Below are 21,965 nucleotides of genomic sequence, written 5' to 3'. Positions count from 1 at the left end.
CCTAGTGCACATAAGCAGACCCCACCTAAAATTCTCCATTCACTGTGAGCTGATTTTGCTGGGATCAGGAGAAATTGGGGTTGCAGAAAGTCCTGTGTTACCCACTTTATTTATGAATGACTGAGTGATGGGTAGAAGAAATGTGTTTCACTAAAACTAACCTCATTCTGGCTCTTAAACCCCTGCTGTTAATATTACTTAAAGCTTAGGTTGCTTCAGATTTTGCCTCAGCTATAATTTAGATGTTGCTCAGGTCAGCTATTTCAAACGCTGACACCGGTATTTTCTTTGTCAGTCATATGTGGTAAAAGCAGAAAATACTTCTATATATGTTTTGTCAATGAGGGCGTTTGTCTGCTTTCTATGCAGGATCGTGTCTTCTGGACCGACCTGGAGGAGGAGGCTATTTACAGTGTAAACAGATTAACTGGACATGATGTGGCGAAGGTGGCAGAAGACCTCAACAACCCTCTGGACCTGGTGGTGTTTCATGAGCAGAGGCAGCCCAAAGGTAACAAACGCTTTCCATTCATGGCTTTAGTCAGGCCTTCCTTAAGTCAGTTTGATAACTCCTGACAACAAGCCACAGGTGACATGTAATCGGACTAATAATGGTAAAATATCAGAGGACACTCTTAGGAAAAGTCTCTAAGGCAATAAGGGCTAACTCTGTGAGTGTAATTAGATTAGTGGCTGTGCTGCGAAATGTACAATGATGTGTTCATTACTTTTTCCCCGGGATGGATGCATTCCCAGTATGCGTGTCTGCTTGTTAATGCTGCTGCTGCAGTGAAAGCCGCTGCTGCAGTGAACACTGCTGTGTGTTTGGCAATGTGCGCCAGCAGTATGTGTTTTCTGTGTTTTTCCGCTTTGTTTTTCTCTGCTTACTCAGAGCAGACCATGTGCCAATTGGGAGCTAATTGCATTCGTTCATTAATAAATCAAAAGTTCTGCTCAAAAAAAGGATATATCTGAATTCAAACAGCCTCCAGTGGTCCAACCACTACAAAACTATCTGGATTAATAGATTGTTCCAACTGTTTTTAGCTGTATGGATCAAACAACTCCTAGCTGTTGATGCGATCAGTAAACATTTATTTTTTATGTTAGTAAAAATAGTTTCCTACAACTATAATTTGAAAGAAATAAAATTTGTAAACATGCACTTTTATATTATTTGGCTGCATAAATTTACAGTTTGAAAAAATATATAAATTTGCAAAAAAAAAGAAATAATAGACTGATCAATTAATCTGTAATCAAAATGACTTTACTTGTTCTAGGAAGACCTCATAATCTGCTCAGTTTTGTGTTGCAATTAGAGCAACATTTGTTAATGTGGAATGGGACAGAAAAAAAAGACATCTTTTCTTATTTTGCATAATTTCAAGATGCTCTATAATTTTGCATTTACACACAACCCTTAGCAATTGGCGTTTAAGTGGTCACTTCCAACGAAAAGTCTATGTAAAATAATGAAATCCACAGTTCTGGCTGTCGCGTTCAAAACTCTCACAATCATGCAAACTTTTTAAACCATTTTTGTGCTCTATAAACAATGTTTGTCAAAAGTAAAACCAGGTCAAACTTGGACCAATCAGGGACTCAAATTTGGTAGTGACGGATGGATTGCAGACATGTGCTTGTAAACAGTAGAAAAAGGAGAAAAAGAAGCAGGACCTTCTTGTTTGTCCAGTGAGAACACCATGGGCTAAACGTGAATTCTGGAATGGGGTCACATGCCCTTTGTGTAAAATATATAGTATTAGAGTTTATTTTCTCTTAAAGGCTTTGCATCCTCTGAATATCTCCAGCATACACAATATTGGAGTCCAGTTAGCATTTTCTTAAAAATAAATATTCTTCTGAATGATGCCAGGGGATGCGCGCAGTATGACAGAGTTTGTAACAGCCTGAAACTGTGAACTGCCGTCCCTGCAGCTGGTCCTGTCTCCTGTCACACACGGCTACGTGAAAAAAATGAGCACAAATTTTTTTACCTGTTTCTTCAGACTACAAATGTTAAATACATTGGTGCTGCTGTGTTAATGTTTCAGATCAATTTACATTTAATATCATTTATTGATTGAAATATTTTTCTCAGCATCAAATGGTTCAGTTGGTCAAAATGTTTCTAGTTTCAATAAGGACTGACAGATTTTTTATTTCAGGCACTTTAAGCTACTTTTTTCTTTTAGATTATAACAGGGTTTCTGTGGCAAAATAAAGTTAATGTGTGAAAGTGGATTAATATTGCTGTTTTGTTTTGTTAATGTTAGAAGATACAATTTTAGGTATACTTAAACAATTTTTATAGATACTAACCTAGTATATTGTCACCGCGCGAGTGTGAGGAGGGGCGCAAAACATTTTCTTTTTCTTAGGGGGGGCCTGGCAAAAAATAATTAAGAAGCACTGGTTTAACAGCACATGTCAATCTGATGCGCTTTTATTTTTTGGCTGACATGTTACATTGATGGGATAGATTTGGATGCCTCAGTGACCGGTTCATGCACAAATTAGTATCAAGCTCCTTAAATAAGTCTTCTGGCCAAAATGGACCCACTAAAGAAAAAAGGTCAATACATATAGAGTGATAAGGAATTTATAATTTCAGATTTACAGACAATTAGTTCACTAAAGTTAGTGCCAGCTGAAACATTTCTGGAACTGTAGTATTTTCCCACTGGGATGCTCTTATCTTTCAGCGTTGTTAAATCCATACATTACGTTTTTTGCCTGGACATTCCTGTTTTCCTTCCAGCTCCACTGTAAGGTTTTATTTGAGACCAAATGATGATAGTTCAGAGACAGAAAAATAAATGTAGAATGAGAACAGACAGCATTTTTTGCGAGTCTTTGTCTCTGTTTTTTTTTCTGTTGTTGCCTTTTTTTACTTTTTGCCTTTTTGTGTGTTACCTGGCCATCTGTCTTGGTTGTTTGATGTCATTTTATCCTCTTATAAGTTCATTTTAGCTTTGCGTAGAGATTTTAAACTGTACAACATTCTGTTTACTTTCCAAAACAGTTATAAATCATTTTCTTTAATTCTCTTTTTATGTCAACCCCCACCTTCTAAAGCTCCCGATACGTGCAATATGGGGAGCCTACCCAACGGGGGCTGTGAGTATCTTTGTTTAAAAGCCCCCCAGATCACAGACCACTCCCCCAAATACACCTGTGCGTGTCCTGACGGCATGGAGCTGGGACCTGACATGAGACGCTGTGCTGTGGGTAAGTCCGCCACACTCCCCACCAGTGAAGCAGTGTGTCTGGAGACACACATAATTAAAAAAAAAAAAAAAAAAAAAAAGAAAGCTTTTTGAGCTCCTGGCCCACTACTCTAATCACACTTCTCCATTTCAGAAAGGAATTTTGTTATGATATTGTACATTAATTTGGAAACATAATGTATTCAATAAAAATTAAAAACAAGTTCTTTATTCTAATTTTATAAAAACTAAAAAATAATTCTCTGAAAAAAAATGCAACTTAGAAAAACATGTCTGGGAAAAACAAAACTATTATCTCGAAAATCATGAAAAAACAAAAAAATTCATCTTAAAAAACAAAGTATTTAAAAAATAAAAGAAAATATATCTTAAAAAGTTAGAACAAACTAATCTGAATACTCCATAGATAAGTAATACCGTTGCATACAAGTAAGATTTTTTTAGTTGGAACCAATCAGGATTTTACTGTTTCAAACATTGTATATAAATAAACTATGAAAAGAAGAAAACAGTTATGAATATAGTGTAAAAATGTTCACCTGATTATACGCTGATTGACATTTAAAATATCATAGACACATAGACGTTGAGGTAAATCATCTTTTTAGAGAGGAGCCTAATATCTCTTGTGTATTTCAATGTCTACAAAAGGTCAAATTAAGGACAGCTGTAAAGGTTGTTTTCATGTGGTTCTTAAAGAAATAGCATAAAAATACAAAATAAAACTAGCATAGAATTGTCCTTAGGTGTGAATGTGAGAGTGAATGGGTGTGTGACTGTGGCCCTGCGACAGACTGGCGTACAGTCCAGGATGTACCCTGCCTTCGCCCACAAGTGGCCAGGATAGGCTCTGGCAGCCCCATGACCCCGAAAGGGATAAAATGGTAGAAAATGAATGAATAAATGAAAACAAGCATAAAAACTTTAAGGAAAAACACCTTTTTTTTATTTAGAGAAAAAATTAGCATGAAAGCCTCCCAAAAACTAGAACAAAAAAACATTTTTCCTTATTAAATACAATATGATTCCATATATATTTGTTGCAATCTAATGTGCAAGTTCTTCTTTAGTGTGTATGGATCATTTTTAATAAGGTACATTATAAGAAGTGTGGAAAAATATAAGAATAAACAGAATGGTAGTACCCAAATAATTCAGTGTATGACCTTAGAAGCCAAAGTTTTTCTATTTTTTATATAAAAGTTAAAAAGTGTTAGTGTCAGCAGAGTGTACATGTAATCACTTTAATTTTGAGGGATCCACCGTACGAGGAAATAAAGGTTTTTCCTTCCTTCAACACATTACCAGGAAATGGGTCAGGGATTCTTCCTGCTTCCCTGACATACCTCCATTATTTCAGTCAGCTTATTGCACAGTTTCAACTGCTTCACTGCGTCCATTGAGTCACGGCGTCAGTAAAGTTGTTATCTTTAATAAACCGGCTGGATTTTCATTCTTCTGGTTTGTGCACATGAGGCAAAAGGAAACATTTTGCTAGCTGCCTGTCTTAAAGCCCAAGATTCAGATGCTTCTGCAGAGCACTGGATTGTACTAAATAACCTGAAAAGAAATGTTTAATGACTTCCTTTATGAATTTTGCTTTATTTTAAAGTACTTTGCTTAGTCTAAAGTTTTAGTTTATATACAATCTTCTTTAAACTATTCTGTTTTTTATAGGGTTTGACTAAATTAAATACAATTTTCTTGCTAATCCACAAATTTACTCTTTAACTCATTGCATAAAAAAATGACAGAAACTTCAAACTTTGGGAAATTAAGATGTTTTTTTAAAGCCTTTGATGAAATCCACAAAAAACAATCGGTAACACTTTATATTAAGATTCCTTAACAAGCTTTGTTAACACATTAACAAGCATTATACATTCATTTATAGGGTGTTAGTAAGACATTAATTAGTACAATAAGTCTAATAAGGTTTATTAAATTACTTAGTTAACACATTTACATGCATTATTATTAGGATGTTTTCAAGATGCTAATGATGCATTTACTGATATTATAGGTGCCTAACAAATGTGTCAGTGTTAATAAGCTTAATGAGATTTATTAACAACCTTTGTTAACAAATTAAGAAGTATTATTATTGTTTGGGGTTCTAGTAAGATATTTATTAGCATTATAGACGCCTGACACAAACCTAAGTGTTCATAGGCTCAATAAGTTTTATTAACTAACTTAACAAATTAATAGGCTTTATTAATGTGTCAGATGCTAGGAAGATATTTATTAGCATTATAGATGTCTTGCAAATACCTGAAAGTGTTAATAAGATTTATTAACATCTAAAGTCAGACCATTGTCTTCTAAATCCATATTACTTAACTGCTTATAAGCTTTACAAATGTATTAATTTACTTTGTTAATAGTTTATTAATTGTTTTGCAGCATTCCATCTAAAGTGTGTCTAAAGTGTTTTATCACAAACAACCACAAAGCATAAAGATTGTAAAAAGAACTTTATGACATTAAAACAGACTAAACATACACAAATCGTTCTGTAAAAGATATATAAAAATTTAATTCAGACAAATAATTTAAAAAAAAAACATATATACTGGTGTTGGATGACTAGCATCATAGCTAATAAGGATAAAGTATTAGCATATATCCTGAGTGAAACATTCATTGCAAATCCCATCACCAGGAGACAGTTCTCTGCATTCAATGCCAACAGCATTCAACCACTGTTGCCTTGCTTGAAAGTCCACAAGAAAGTTGCACAAGCCAGTAATTTTTGAAGAACGAAGACAATAAACCTACAGGAGCCATGCTAAAGCTAACACTCTAACGACCGACCGGTACAGAATCAAAGATGGGCGGGGCTTTTTTCGTCACCTGTGTGAAAGCAAAGTCTAAGAGGCCATGCAATTGGCTGAAAGTGAGCACGCCTGTTTTGCTGATGAGTTTGATTGACAGATTCATTAGCCAATGGTGACATTAGTTAACCTCCCCATCTTTGATTCATAAGCAAAGATGGGCAGGTTAGTGTGTTAGCGTAGGTAGGTTTATTGTCTTCGTTCTTCAAAAATGACTGGCTTGTGCAACTTACTTTCTTGTGGACTTTCAAGCAAGGCAACAGTGGTTGAATGCAGTTGGCATTGAATGCAGAGAATTGTCTCCTGGTGATGGGATTTGCAATAAATGTTTCACTCAGGATAGATGCTAATACTTTATCCATATTAGCTATGATGCTAGAGTCATCCAACACCAGTATATATGTTTTAAAAAAAAATATTTGTCTGAATTAAATTATTATATATCTTTTGCAGAACAATTTGTGTATGTTTATTCTGTTTTAATGTAAAAGTTCTTTTTACAATCTTTATGCTTTGTGGTTGTTTGTGGTAAAAAAACGTCCACACTTTAGATGAGGTGCTGCAAAACAATTAATAAACTATTAACAAAGTTAATTAATACATTTGTAAAGCTAATAAGCAGTTTAGTAATATGGATTTAGGAGACAATTGTCTGACTTTAGATGTTAATAAATCTTATTAACACTTTCAGGTATTTGCAAGACATCTATAATGCTAATAAATATCTTCCTAGCATCTGACACATTAATAAAGCCAAATAATTTGTTAAGTTAGTTAATAAAACTTATTGAGCCTATGAACACTTAGGTTTGTGTCAGGCGTCTATAATGCTAATAAATATCTTACTAGAACCCCAAACAATAATAATACTTCTTAATTTGTTAACAAAGGTTGTTAATAAATCTCATTAAGCTTATTAACACTGACACATTTGTTAGGCACCTATAATATCAGTAAATGCATCATTAGCATCTTGAAAACATCCTAATAATAATGCTTGTAAATATGTTAACTAAGTAATTTAATAAACCTTATTAAACTTATTGTACTAATAAATGTCTTACTAACACCCTATAAATTAATTTATAATGCTTGTTAATGTGTTAACAAAGCTGGTTAAGGAATCTTAATATAAAGTGTTACCAAACAATCTTTTTCATTTTATTTTTTTTAACGAGGTATAGATTGTATCAATTATAATACGTTGCGTGATTTGGGAAGTTTTTGTTCACAACAATGTTAGTCTAAGATGCAAATATGTTGACTTACTCACTTATTTGTCCACCGTCTCTAATTTCAACCCCACCTTTTTCACATGGTGTTACTGTTTTATAAGGAATGATTAACAGCTAATGTTGCCTTCTTTCAAGACGTTAAATAATTATATAAACGAATAATTTGCAACATAATTTTTTGAAAAATTAGCAAACTATTTCCCACCAAAAGTGTTTGTTTTTTTAAGATTTCTTGGAAGCAGCCATTTTGAAATGACCAGGAAAACCCCTACTACTGCCCCTAGCGCGGGGGCCGGCAGAATGCAGCTCTTTAGCGCTGCCCTAGTGGCTCCCTGGAGCATTTTCAAAACGTTTGAAAATGTAAAAAGATGGGGAAGAGAAATATATTTTTTGTTTTAATGTGGTTTTTGTAAAGGAGGACAAACATGACACAAACATTCTTAACATTTTTCAATGTTGTAAGAATGTGTAGAATAAATATTAAATGTCAACATTTCTGTCAACGAAGATTTGCGTCATAGTCTGCGACACACGTTTCTACCAGCAGGGCGGCGGACTGCTAGGCAGGTGGCTGATGTAAATTGAACTACTGTCAGTTCCGTGCATTGCTTGATGAAGTTGAAAGTGAATATTCTGATCTCCTGCTACACAACAAAGTCTGACGGCTGTCCAGGGGCGAGGTTTTGCGTTGCTTTGTCGTCTGTTTAGATTAAACATTCCTGAAAAGCAAAGATCTGAACTACCCGCAACTGGAAGATACTAAGTGGCTCGAAAAACTACACTTTTTGGTGGACCTGACTCTGACAAGCCACCTAAACCAGCTGAATGAAAGTCTCCAGGGGCGGGGAAACACTGCGCTGCAAATGCTTGAAGCTGTTTTTTCATTCGAGCGCACGCTGGTGTGAAGTGAAAGAAGAGGAGAGGATGCTGCTGCGTTTTACCCTTGCACTGACTTGCTTGGCATTCGCACAGAAATCAAACTTAAACTGTATTAATTTGATTTTTATATACTTTACCTTTTCAAAAGGCTGCTGTTTTATTTTTATAAACGCTGGCTGTGTTTTATTGCACTCTGTTTAGTTCCCAGAGAAGGGGCACGTTATACACTTTCCATTTTATTGTTGGTTTTTCGAATCCTCAAAATAAAAATGACATCAAAAATCGGATTTCTTTATTGCATTTCTTTAATTTTATCAAAGCAATGAAACATATTTCATTAAAATTGTAATGAAGTTAAACTTGTACAACAGAGCAGTCACGTGACGCGTTGTTCTCCATAAAATGCACTGATGGGTAAATAAACATTTAATCATGAATGCTCATTATGTATTTGTAGCCAACTTAGTAATTTTGATAGTAGGCTAATATAGATTCATATCGCATGTGTTGCCTTGTTACACAAATGTTCTCCTTTTACTTTGTTTTATTATACAGTTCGATTGAGGACAACCACAACAGCAGCACCAACCACCACTACAACAACACCCATCACAACCACTACCACAAGTACTACAACCACTAGCACCACGGTTCGCACCACAACCCCCTCCACCACAAGCACTACCACCACGCCTGTCATAACCACACAAAGCTCCACAACCAGACAAGCGCTGCCTCAGACAACCAGACGCTTCACCACCACTGTGCACCCTTGGAGCCCCACTGCAACGAGTACAGAGATGGCCGCCGCTGTCAGCCCCACGTCCACGCAGACGCCACCACTGGCCCCAGCAGCCCCTGACAGCAGTCAAAGAGAGGCCAACGCCAACCTCTCCCACAGAGGTACGTGTGATAGATCTGTGCACAAAAATATATGAAAGCAGTGTCAAGTGTGGGCTGTCAGCCACTATCATCACCCCCTGCCAATGAGGCAGCAGGGAGCTGAAAACCAATACTTATTCCAGCTTCTTTCCCTTCACTTCTCCTTCTCACCATCTGTCTATCTCCTTAATGACCCCGTCCTCTACCTCTCTCACCATTTACCAGTGAATCTCCCTCCTGGTCTTCTCTCTCCCGTCCCTGGTGACCATCGTCCGTTAGAGGTGTCAGGAATAACAAACAATTCCCTCCATCCACCTCTCATCACTCATCTTCACTTTCTGCCAGTCTCTCCTGTCTTCACCGTTTGAGTTTGTCCTTTCCTCCATCTCTCTCCCCTGTTTTCATCCAAAACCCCAATCAAGCTGCAAAAAACACCATCCTACAGGCCTGACAAACAATTACAGCACAAATTGAGAACAGCGTCACTTGTTGACAAAGCTATGCTGAGACTTAAATTGCATTTATGAATTCAATTCTTTTCATTATTTGCATATTCATATGTTTCTGTCTTTAAGCAAAGCTTCTATTAAAACAGTTGACACCTGTCAGATCTGGCAGTTTAAACAATTCCATATAATTATTAATGATGCAGTTCTTCAAAAATATTATTGTTCTTTTGTACATTCTAATGTATCTGTTATAAAATAAAAAATATATCAAATCTATCAAGCAATACACTGTTTAGAAAAATGGAAACTAATAATTTATTACATCAAAATGATTTTTTTCTACTTTTGTTGTAATAATGAAGTAGCAGTCGTATAGATTTATATCTTAAAGGCTAAATTTGCAACATTCTATCACTTAACCTTCTTGTGCACCCATCGTGATCATTTTTCTTTAAATGTTTCATTTAAACGTGTGATCAGTCATCATGTCGTATATAGATTTAAGAGTGTTACTAAGAGAACAATTGTATTGAGGCTGATGCAAAGCTAAAGTAAAGCGATGCTCCAATTATAGCTCTTTGTTGTGGGCTTCATTTTCTCCTTGGGAATTCATAGAATTGAACTAATTGATATACTGTTGTATTCACAAATGGCAGTTAAAAGTTCTTTTCTTGTGTGGTTAGCTCAGATTTTTGTTTTTTTTTAAGCCAACTCGCACGTTCATTTTTTTCAATTCTTTTGAAGCTGAGTTTAGTTGTTCTAACCTTCACTTAAAAGTTGAGAAATTACAAGTTTTAGAAAACCGCTCACACTTTTTCAGACCCGCTCCAGAGCCTACTGCATATTATGGGATGTACATCACAGAGTACCAACTAAGGTCTATAGCACAACTGTCAGAGTGCGTTTTGTGTGGGCAGCATATTTTTCTGACCTGGTTTTGATGGTACTCTGAGTGACAGCACGCCCCCCCAACCCCCTGTACTTTGAGATGAGAAGTAGTATAACAGAGACTTTTCTGCATCTCATTTCTATTTAAATAGGATAAAGGGCTTGTAAAAAATGCCAATAAAAACCACAGAGAGTCAGCACTTTAGGCTTAATTGTCTTTATGTCCTACATCATCAGAAAAAAGATGTTAAAAACACCAAAAACACAATTTTCACCAGGGTGGGGGGCCTTTATAGTATTGCATGAAAAGATGAAACAACAGACTATAAAGAAGAAAAAAAGAGTTGATGACTAGTGGGGGAAAAATATCCAAATGTTACCAGGAAAATTATGTAACATATTAGCATTTTCCAACATGAGGGAAGTACTTGCTGCATCACTTTTGGACCCTGAGTGTTTTTCATAAAACAACAAGCTGTTCCTTCATTTCTCTGTGGTTGTGCGCTACTTCCGCTCACCGCCAATGCTGCAAACGAGAGGTGAAATACGCACACGCAAAAAAAGAGGCATAAACAAGACATGTCTACTAACCCATGGGTTGTGAGTTATCATTTTTACGTCGCTGCGGACTGTCAAGTCTGCTGGCATCAACTGTTACGTGTGCTGCACTGGGGCCCACATGGTGGGGCGCAGAGAAACCCCGTACTTCACATAGGGTGGATAAAAAACAAACGGCTGGTACTGTCTTTAAAATGAGTAATTTTCATATTCATATATATGTTTTCATTTTCTATTCATAGAGGTAATAATTCCACAAACTTGACAGTTTTTGTTTACACTAAGATGTTTTTGTTCTTTTTCATGCTGCTTTAGTTTGTAACACCACCCCTTAAAAGTGTTCTAGAACCTTTTTAATTCTTGTGTGAAACTGTGTAAATGGAAAGTATGCGCAGTGAAGCATCTGAGGGAACATAATTGAATCAATTAAAGGAGGAGCAAACGCTAAAATGAGTTGGGGCTGTAGATGCACACAACATTGCCAGAGTTCTTGTCAGTTACGTTTAACTGGCTGTAAGATGCACATGTCAAGAATTCCTTTTAATATTTGAATAGATATTCATTTTTTTCTAAAGGAACTGTGATATTAGAAATATTTATATAGTGCTAAAATAGTCCTCAAAAATATTTTGTTTAGAGTTGGTTACATGTTTATTTTTTAATTGTTTTTTTAATTCCACTCTAATAAAATGTTTGCCTATTAATGACTTACATACTAGTCCTCATTATATGTCCTTTAAAGGAAAATATTACTGTTTATGCAAAGAAAAGTAAATCTTTCTTAATTAAAGTTCTTCTACTAAAATATTCACTTTTTGCTTTTTGCCCTCTGGAGTAACAACAGCTTTGGTTAAAAAGGTTGTAATGATCCCATTCAACATATTGAAATAAAGAAATGCCACTCATATTTGAAGATAAAAGTGAAATCCTGTTCCAAATATTTGTGTTTTTTTTATATTTATGATCTATAACCTGTTTGATCCTCCCACACCATTTAGGGCTTTCTGCTCATCATAGAAACTTTAATCTTCTTAACACTGACTCATAAATTGGCAAAGTCAACATTAGCTTCTTATTTGTTAATCTTCACTTTTTACTCAGGTAAAAATGTTTGAACTTTGCAGTTTGTTAAATTGAATTTGAGCTAAAGAATATCTAGGATTTTAAGTCTTTCTATTATATTCACAGAAACTCCGATCAAGACTTAGTTTTAATCCATGCGTCTCCTCTAGTATAACAACAAAGCATCTCATTGCATTTTATAGCATCCTAGAATCCTTCTTTCCTCTTTAAAAGCATCCCGCAGATGGTTTCTCTGTCTTTACATTATGCAAATATGATCTATTGGTAGCACGAGGCCCTTAAGTTCCATCAAACATCCTCACCAAGCATTTAGAGTGTGGGTTTGTGTTAGAGTAAAAACCAAACTTATCTCGGCTTGATCGCCCTTTTCTCTGTCCTATTGTTCCAGCAGCAAGTGATCACTACCTCATAGGGAACAACATCACAGTGGCTGTTTTGGGAATTGTCATTCCCATCGGTGAGTGCTCTTAACCTCCACTCTGTGTTGTCTTTGAGTTTTCTGCCTGCTGCTTCTCCCTCCTTGCTCCTCCACCTCTGCTCGCCTCTGAAGTGCTGCATGTTATTTGTGCATGAGTGTGTTTTGTGTTTTCGTGCGGCAGAACTTATGTTTTCACTGTTTTAGAATCACCAAACAGAACAATTAAATCTAAAGTTCACTCAACTGATGACACAGAGAGAAAGGAAAGTACTAAATAATATTTTAACAATTGAGAAAGTATCTAACACTATTATTATGGTTGGAAAGAGCCATTAAACTTGTCTGCTGGTGAACAGCCAGACTCTGTAATGCGCACAGTATCACTTCGTTAGTCCTTTTTGACAATAAAAAAAAAATACTTTTCATATTTTGTCATCCCCAGCTGTCAGAGTATTAACTAGATGCTCCATGAGACAGTAGACTGGCCATCCAACCCTTCAGCCATCTGACCTACTTCTGTGACCGAGCTAGACTCTGCTGAACTGGGGATTAATCAGATAACATGTCTGAGCCAGAGCTATACATTTATGTCCACTCTGTACAAGCAGCAAAAACAAGAAGAAGCCATCACTTAACTACTCATACATTCAATGTAGACTCACCGGCCACCTTATTAGGTACACTTTGCTAGTACCGGGTTGCACCGCCTTTTGCCTTCAGAACTGCCTTAACTGCCCTGTGACATGTATTCAACAAGTTACTGGAAACCTTCCTCAGAGAGTTCGGTCCATATTGATGGAATGCTACAATAACACAGTTGCTGCAGATTTGTCGGATGCACATCCATGATGCCATCAGACTGGAATACGTTTTTCAGTCTTCTATTGTCTAATTTTGGTGATCCTGTGTGAATTGGACCCTTAGTTGCCTGTTCTTAGCTGTAGCCACATCTGCCTCAATGTTGGACATGTCATGCATTCAGAGATGCTCTTCTGCAGACTTCGGTTGTAACCAGTGGTTATTTGAGTTACTGTTGCCTTTCCATCACCAGTCTGGCCGTTCTCTTCTGACATCAACAAGGCATTTCCACCTACAGAACTGGATATTTTCTCTTTCTCAGACCATTTCTCTGTAAACCCTAGAGATGGTTGTGGGAGAAAATCCCAGTAGATCAGCAGTTTCTGAAATCCTCAGACCAGCCCGTTTGGCACCAATAACTATGCAAACAATTCAAAGTCACTTCAGTGACCTTTCTTCTCCATTCTGATGCTCGGGTTGAACTGTAGCAGATCATCTTGATCGTGTCTAAATGCACTGAATTGCTGCCATTTGATTTGCTGAATAGAAATTTGCATTAATGAGCAATTGGACAGGTGTACCAAATAAAGTGGCCAGTGAGTGTTTATTGTAATGTATTTTCTTTGTTTAAACCAGCTTAGTGAACTAATCTTTTCTATTAGCTCTGTTTTGAAATGGAAAAAAACACATTTTATGTAAATATTAAATAATTTTGCTCTCAGTTTTACCCTTAAATGACTTTTCAGAATCAGCATAAGCTGTTGGTTGAAAACATTTTCATCCTTGCTGCTCAATAATTTCATGTCATAGAAGCTTAAAAACATTCTAAAACAATTTTTAACTGTCAAAATACCAGCTTATTCAAGATACTATTAACCCTTTGCCTCTCGTTCTGGAATCAGTTCCCCTGCCATTCTGCCATAAATCCCTCCTCATTCTTTTATTTCTGGCAGCTTTAAAACAGTAATTATTATTGGAAGCCCACAAGGGCTGGCTTTGTGCAGCTCGGTTCTGCTCTCACATCCAGGAACACGCCACCCACAGCTCCACAAGGAGAAGAAGAACAGCAATGATTAGCAGTATTTAGTGGAAGTCAAGCTGCTCTGCTGCTCTCTAATTGGAGGGAAATGTTCAAAACGAACCAAAAGATTTTTGAACGATTGAGCGCATGGAGTATAAAGACGGGTTTTCCAGCATAGCTGTGCTGGGATCTGTATTGTTGAAGGATAAAGCTTCAGTTCTGGGAGGTAAACGTCTGGAGATGCAGTATGGCTCACATAAAAGACTGTGACGTTCTCTCTCCTCTGGTTGGTCTGTCGGCCTCTCCTGTCACACACAAACACACACAGGCTCTGCACAGCCAGATGGTTGGGCTGTTATGCTATATGAGAAGAGAGTTCATCTTTAATCCTTCAGCTCCTTGTGTTTTTTCCTCTTTTCTCCTAACCAGCCCATTTGTAGACACGATTTAATTTTTCATTTCTCAGTTGAGTGCAAAATTATACATCCCAGCCTACATGGTGCACTGAGATGAAACACTGACGACAGCTGAGTGACCATTCAGAGATTTATTAATGAACTAAAAGACAAATCACTTTTTTCAGGGTGTTTATTGATTTATTCAAAGATCTGTTTAATCTGCTTTCATGAGTTGATATATGCATGTGCAAATGATGAAGGGATTTATTCATTGTCATAATTGTTCATGCAGTGGTAAAAGAAAATGTGCATGTGTGTTTTTGTATGTGTGTGCATTTGATCATTCATGAATATTAAGGAGAGTTTTTGTATGAGTGTTTTTACTGGGGGTGAAGGCTCATTATTTTTTGGGTTTTATTAAGAATTTTGTCAAAACAGTTGCTAAATTTTGAGAGATCCCTTTACTCTCGATCAATCACTTCTAAAGAAATTTGTCCCACTGATTTATGTAAGATCTTCATTACCGGATCCACGGTGGGAATTATTTTGAAAATAATGAGTCTTCTGGCAATCTAAGAAACTGTGCTGGTTGTGTTTGTTTGAGTGCTTTAAGCGCCGCTCCGTGTCCCCTGGGCTGTGTTAACGCTCCCGCCGTGTGTTGTTGTGTGTGTTAAACACATGCAGTCCCTATCCTTGCCACAGTGGTCATTGGATTGCTCTGCACCGGCGGATACCTGGTTTGGAGGAACTGGCGGCGCAAGAACACCAAGAGCATGAACTTCGACAACCCGGTTTACCGCAAAACCACGGAGGACGACGATGATGAGATTCACATCGGCCGCCACAGCGAGTCCATCGGCCACGTCTACCCGCCTGTGAGTGGCAGCCACAGTCAGCCGTTTCTGGCTCTTCCTCTGGGGGGCAGCATCTCAGACAGCAACTCTCACTGGTACTCGGGGGCCCCTATGCTTTCCAGTGGCAAGTAAGAAGGAACAGGACAGAAAAGGGAAGATGCACAAGTTCGGCCTGGTGGAGAGGGTAGAAACAGGCTTGCACACGCACACTTCCACATGCTCACATATCTGTCTGACATCACTGACAACAACACCTGTGATCAGATTTCATTCACATTCAGCAGCCGTACACACATCTGTCACCACCAGCTCACTGTTGACGCCCCACCATCCCATCTACATTGTGTTTTCAGTTCAGTCTGTTCGTCCTGAAAAAAAAATCCAAACCACTTTAGCATTTTATGACAAAACAATTTATTCAAAATGTATTTTTTAATCCATCTGAGTCACCAGATAAGCATTGTGAGGTGTGTGAGAGAGGAATTACTTTCTTGCTAAAATAAAAATCCCAACAGTTTTTTATCTGGTATTGAGGCTTAAATAGTAACTGCTGTCTTCATCTGAGAGAATTGACAGACTATAGTTCAGCAAAGCACAACAAGGAAGCACAAATCAAGTCGAAGGACAAACCGCATCTGCAATTTTCCTGTTTTTCTATCAGCTGCGGAAACCATGACTGTTAAAAGAACGTCTTAAATGTTCACGCTTCCCGGTACAATTTGAACCTGCATTGTTTATGTATGAAAATGCAGCGAAATCTCTCGAAATGTGTGTTTTATGTAAAAATACAAGGCATCCAAAAAGGTTTTATCAAAGGGAGGAGGGAGTCTTGTGCTTTGATCGGTTGGCATGGTAGCTCAGATTCCTTTGTGGGACTGAATAGTGAGAAGGGGGGGTGAAAAAAAGCAAAGAATTCTGGGTATTGCTGGCACAATGACAGGCTAAAAGCACACACACATGAAGCAGGTGCACGATTAAGATTCAAGGTCGAAGGAACAAGCAGCTTTAGAGAAGGACGGGAAAGAGACTGTTTTTTTTCTCGTGTTTTCCAGACTACCTACTTTATTTCCCCCACCTTTGCTCTCGACTTCTCGTCTCTTTAACGCCTCGTGTTATTTTGTGGAGGGGGTCACTCTGGCAGCCACAAATAGAAGTCATGCTGGTGTTTTTTTGGGTCACATATTTGCAGTTGTAAGCAACCTGCAGACCTCACACAATGAAGGAAGGAGGGGAGAACTGAAGAGAGACATTGAAGGAAGGTCAGGGAGAGGAGGGACACCTGAACAGTCCCAAGGAGAGGAAAAATAAAGCCTTAGCTGCTATTTGTCTTCTTTCTGCTCCTATCCTTTTCACTTGATGCCCCTCCTCTCTCCCCTGTGGTAACCGTGTTTTTATCTGCTGTTTGCAGCGCGTGGCTCTCAGTCTGGAGGACGATGGGTATCCCTGATGTGTGGGGGGAAGGGTTTTGTGCCCCCCCCCCCCCCCCCTTCCTACCTGACCCGTCTTCCCACCACAACCTCCACACCTGTACACAGAGACCAGTATAACAGAGGAGGCGAGCCCTCACTCTGCCTCCACTTTTAAAGAGCACAGATGGCATCTCTTAGTTCTTACCCAGAAGTGTCAACATTACCATTACTAGCAATTCTTACTACTACTACTACTACTACTACTACCATTAGTGCTGGATTACTATCCTCTGCCACTGTCCTTCCTCTACCTTTTCTTAACTGTAGTGGTGTTCAGACAGGATGATGGCTCATTCTGCTGTCTGTGAATGGAAAGGCTGCTGTGGGGGTGGGCTTTAGATTTTTCCGTTTTCGGGTATTTAGTCAACGTGTAACTTCTCAGCAGGTCAGTTTCCGTCTTATTTTAGAAAAGAGAAGCTTTTATCCTTTTCCAGACCCTCAGATTCGCCCTCTGACACACTGGGAAGCTAATTCTAGCCAAGAGAAAAGAAGAATAAAAAGTGTAGGGCTTGTATGTTTGTTTGTTTTGTTTTTTTTGGAGGTAAGTTTGAGATAAAAATGAGAGTTGAGCCATTTTTTTTTTTTGTTTGTTTTATTAAGGGTGTTTGAAGGCAAAACCTACCAAGGCAGAAATAGCAATGAATTGTGAGTAAGTCCTTCTTATGTCAAAAAGTAAAGAATTTGTGGGAGAAATTAAATTTAAATGAAGACAGAGACAGGTATCACCTGCAGACTTCAGCTCTGCTGCTAAAGTTTTGGAATTACAAGCTGCTGAACAGAAGCGTTTCCTTTTTTCCCCTCACTCAGACAGTGACATAAATATTGATGGGTTTAAAACAGCTGCCAGAGGGGAGCTTAAACCCTACCTAAAGTATTTATACTCCAAATCGATTGCTCTTCTCTCAATTTGACATGATTGACAGATTTCATCGTTAGCTGTTGCACAGTGCAGACATTAGCGGCCTGCTTGCTGTGGCTTCACGGGCTTCGGGTGCTCGTTTGAAGGTGCAACCGGGTGAAATGATGCAAAAGAAAAACACTCGGATTCGGAGGAAGGCGCTCTCGCTGCTGTCACTGAGGGTCCGTCTTGCTTTTGAGTGGCACTATTTGGTTCGAGCAGATGAGTAATTCTCCAGGGTTGACTGAACCCAGCGCTGATTTGATTTCAAAGCTGGGGAGGAAGTGTGTGAGCCAGAGCTGACTTGATTCTGATATGCTTCCAGCTCGGATGGGATTTATGCCCCACTGAAAATCATGATAACTGTTCATATTGTGGCTTGAGGATGTTATAAACGGTAACATTATTAACAAATCTGTACTTCAGACTGGATTTTATCCATAATTGGCCTTTTTGATGTCTCCAAGCACTTATATTGCATGAAATATGCAAGGTACAAAGCAGCAATTGATCGTAGATTCAGCTTGTTTTCTTTAGTCTTCCACTCTTATAAAACAGTGTTCAGTTTGTTTTTCCAAAACAGAATGAATGAACCGTCTTCCTGTTCCTCAACTGTTGGTTAACTTTTAGCCGTCTGGCTGTTTCTACTCTGATATGTGAGATCAGGATGCAGACTGAAGCTGTGGAGTGACTCTACACCACATAGGAGTCTGTTGGGTATTTTTTGTGTCAGACAATTCGCTTTTTTTGAGGCCAGACTGCAGTCCAACATCTCATTTGCAGCTACATCTAACCCAAAGATGATCAGTTAGGCTTCCTTTATTCTTCTTCCTGCTCTATTTGAGTCAAACTAAGATGCAGAGGGTGACAGAACAGCCTGTATACATTGCTGGTTTTCTTCATTGTTGCATTTTTGCACAGGGACTCAATCTAATGGACTGACTTTGAGAGTTTACACACACCGGGAATGAGGAGTCGGTGTGGTACTTACAGGATCGTGTCTCTAAGGGACAAAAGAGAGATGAAAAACAATAAGGGGTAGAAGACAGGTGTCTCATCTGTGTTGGGTTAAGGCTGGATAAAAAACTCAGGCGTTGTCAGATTGACCCTTGAGTTGAGTCGGCTCTGCCCCCCCCACACACACTTTCCCTCCAAAGTGCGTTTGCCTCCGGTCTAATTCCATGCTGTGGGCTTGCAATAAATTGCTTATTTATTTAGGTGCCTGAGCGTGACATTGTGGAAAAGTTGTTATTGCGACAATGTGAAGACAGATTGGTTGGCCCACTTTGTGCTCTCCTCCAGAGGCGCCGTCTTCGCTGAAGGACACCGCCTCAAGTCCAGACTCGGCTCCCGTTACTTAGAAGGCAGTAATTGTGGTGGTAGCAAAGGCCACGGGGTGACCTTATGCTCTCCACACCCCTGCTGTGCTGTTGATGTGTATTTACAGGGACCATTTAGGCTCTAATTCGCACTCGGAGGCAGGCGTTGTTATGGTCTGGTAGCAGCCTCCAGGAATAAGGATCAATTAAAGGACTGAACTTCTTTTTTTGGTTTGTTTTTGCTGACGCGATGTGAATGTTGGTTGTGTGTCCATGTGTTAACTTATTCAGGTATCGGAGTGTTTGGTTGTGCCGCTACTGTTCTCTTGAAAGTAGGTTTGTGTCCATTACGTGGACATTTTCAGTGTTAAATCCACTATTTGGTGCTTTGGAAAAACCAATGACACCAAACAGCTGAAGTCAAGTCATTTCTAGCACTTTTAGAGTTTTGATAGCTCTACTTGTTGTTGTTATTTATTAGAAATAGTAGATCTAGTGCTGCTTTATGTTGAGGACTTAGTCCTAAGGTTGAGAAACTTGACGTGTAAAGTGCTAAATAATTTCTAGCGCTGCTACTGAATCTTATTAACACCTTTTAGAATTAGTTGAAAACCAACAGAGAGAGCTTTCGTTTCATTTTTTATAATTAAATGTTAATGACCAGAGTCTGTCAAGTTTTATTTAATGAAGTAATGAGACATAATTTAATCATATTAATATTAATAATAAACACTGTCGTCAAGCAAGCATCTGCGTTGTAAAACTGGAATTATTTGTAAAAAAAATCTAGACCATCAGAGATGTTTGTTGCATTTTCCGTAGTGTTTTAATAATTTAAGCTTCCTGTATGGGGAAACTTTTTTACTTTTATCGTAACATCTTTTATATTTTGTCAGCAGACTTCCTGATTTTTTTTTTGCTCCTGTCCTTCCTCTCTGCACTTATAATGCTTCTCTGACGTGACTTTAACCACTAACTCGCCCTCCTTCTTCATGCAGCATCCCTTGTAGTTCCAGCTCAGAGCTTTTTTAATTCATTGCTTGTCATTTTTCCTGAATTTTACGTTTTCCACAAAGCAAAACTGTCTGCATCTTGTTGCCCTCCCATCTCTTCATCTCAGCCATCTTTTCTTCGGCAAGGGCTCTCAGTTTTCTTGTAGACAGTTGCAGTGGATGAAGCGAGCGCTGGAGGAAATCCCTTCAACATCACAGAAACAAAGAAAACTTCCCAGACCTGAGAGGGGAAACACTTCCTCTAGAGAACCAGTAAACCGGCGCACGATCCCAAAAAGGAGCTTCGCCCTCCAGCGACACTTTCCGGAAACTGTCAGAGACTCTGCTTTGGTGACATTTCTGACTCTCCTCTGGTTCTCATAGGTCTTTTTTTTTTCCTTTTTAACCATGTTTTGAACTGTGAAACTGCATGTGAGTTGTACTAGCTCCTTTCCAAACTACCCCACAGTTTGACCCGCTCGATGTTTGAAAAGTTGAAGGTTCAGTCGCTCACAGTCACCCTGCAGCTGATGCAAGATGAAGGAAGACTCCGTCAAAGATGAAGGAAGAAGTCCGTTCGGTTTATGTGGATTTGGCAACTTTTTGCAGCACATTTATTCAGTCATTTTAAACAACGTCACATATTTTTGCTAACCTGTGTTTGTGTCCATTCCTCAGCCACATGACAGGCATTTTTTACGCTGTTTGTTGCACATGACTTTTCAAAAAGCCTTCTGCACTGTGTAAAGAGATGATGCTCCTGGTGGGGAAGGAAAATGGGGTGGGTGGGGGGCTGATGAGAACAGTCCAATGGTTTTCAAATCGTGTAAATAATACGTTTTCATACCGCAAAAAAAAACTTTTTTGATAATGTTTTAAATGTTTCTGTAAAAAAAAAAAACTAAAAAAAAGCAACAACAAATTGTACATACAGTTCTGGTTAAAAAGGAGTGTAGACTATATATGAATTTATTTGTACACAAGAGCACTGGGTTTCTTTACTACTTGATTGTAACTAAAAATTAATAATCTGCCAAAGTGTTTTTACTTTTTTTTTTTCCTGTTTGTACCGTTCTTTTTCTCAGTTTGAGTTTAGCTTAACATCTCTGCGGACTCTAGCGTCCGCTCTGTAATTCTATTGCATTTAATTTTCTGCTTGTTTTTAAAGAGAGGGGGTATTTTTAATTTATTGGTGCCTTGTTTTGTGCTCCTGTATACTTTTAAACTTTCTGTTTCTCCGTGTTGTGTGTCTGTAAGAAGGGGGGGAATTTGGGGTGGAGGGGTGGGGGGTACTAAAGGGGAGATGGTGGTGTTAAAAAAAAAAAAAAACTTAGCAACTTCTGTACTTACATGGAATATCTGTACTGTATGCCAAAATGGTCTCACTCACGTTTCTATGAAATCAAGTTGTTGATAAATATCTCTATATATTGATATATTAAATTTATAAAAACTCTGCAACCTTTAAGTGTCTAAGCTGTCGTTTTTTACCTGTTACATTTAGTTAATTGTTATTTTTTATTTAACAAAAATCTAATCTTTTAACATTATGCGTAAAATGCATTAAAGTCTCACTCCAATTATCTTTTGATCCATTTTAAATGTGTTCCCAGTGGTCTTTTAATTATGATTAAGCTGCTTTTAAACAAAATCAAAAAAGCTTTGGTTTTCTAGGACATAGTTTCTACAGAGCAGCAGTAGATCAATGTTTGTCTGAGGTGTGGGTGGGACTGTTATTGTGGAGTAAGCCTGCC

At 38.1% G+C, this 21,965-nt stretch overlaps 1 protein-coding gene across 8 annotated transcripts in view; it reads left to right on the top strand.

The window, feature by feature from the left end:
• The window catches only part of lrp8 (low density lipoprotein receptor-related protein 8, apolipoprotein e receptor), a 170,503-nt gene extending 148,824 nt beyond the window's left edge, over window positions 1-21,679 (top strand). The window contains exons 14-19 of one of the 8 annotated variants that reach the window (XM_078946021.1): window positions 370-511; window positions 3,082-3,234; window positions 8,740-9,087; window positions 12,436-12,501; window positions 15,382-15,554; window positions 16,942-21,679. In XM_078946021.1, coding sequence (XP_078802147.1) covers window positions 370-511; window positions 3,082-3,234; window positions 8,740-9,087; window positions 12,436-12,501; window positions 15,382-15,554; window positions 16,942-16,980 — 921 coding nt within the window. In that variant the 3' untranslated portion in view covers window positions 16,981-21,679. Of the gene's footprint in view, window positions 1-369; window positions 512-3,081; window positions 3,235-8,739; window positions 9,088-12,432; window positions 12,502-15,363; window positions 16,059-16,941 lie in introns of those variants that run through there. The other 7 variants (XM_078946019.1, XM_023954326.2, XM_023954325.2 and 4 more) reach the window with 7 other exon arrangements.
• The last annotated feature ends 286 nt before the right edge of the window (window positions 21,680-21,965 follow it).

Source organism: Oryzias latipes, chromosome 4 (genome assembly GCF_053564925.1).
Source record: "Oryzias latipes strain Hd-rR chromosome 4, Olatipes_Hd-rR_3.1".
Taxonomy (NCBI): domain Eukaryota; kingdom Metazoa; phylum Chordata; class Actinopteri; order Beloniformes; family Adrianichthyidae; genus Oryzias; species Oryzias latipes.
The sequence above is the reverse complement of the archived record's forward strand: the minus strand, read 5'-3'. Positions and strand labels throughout refer to the sequence as shown.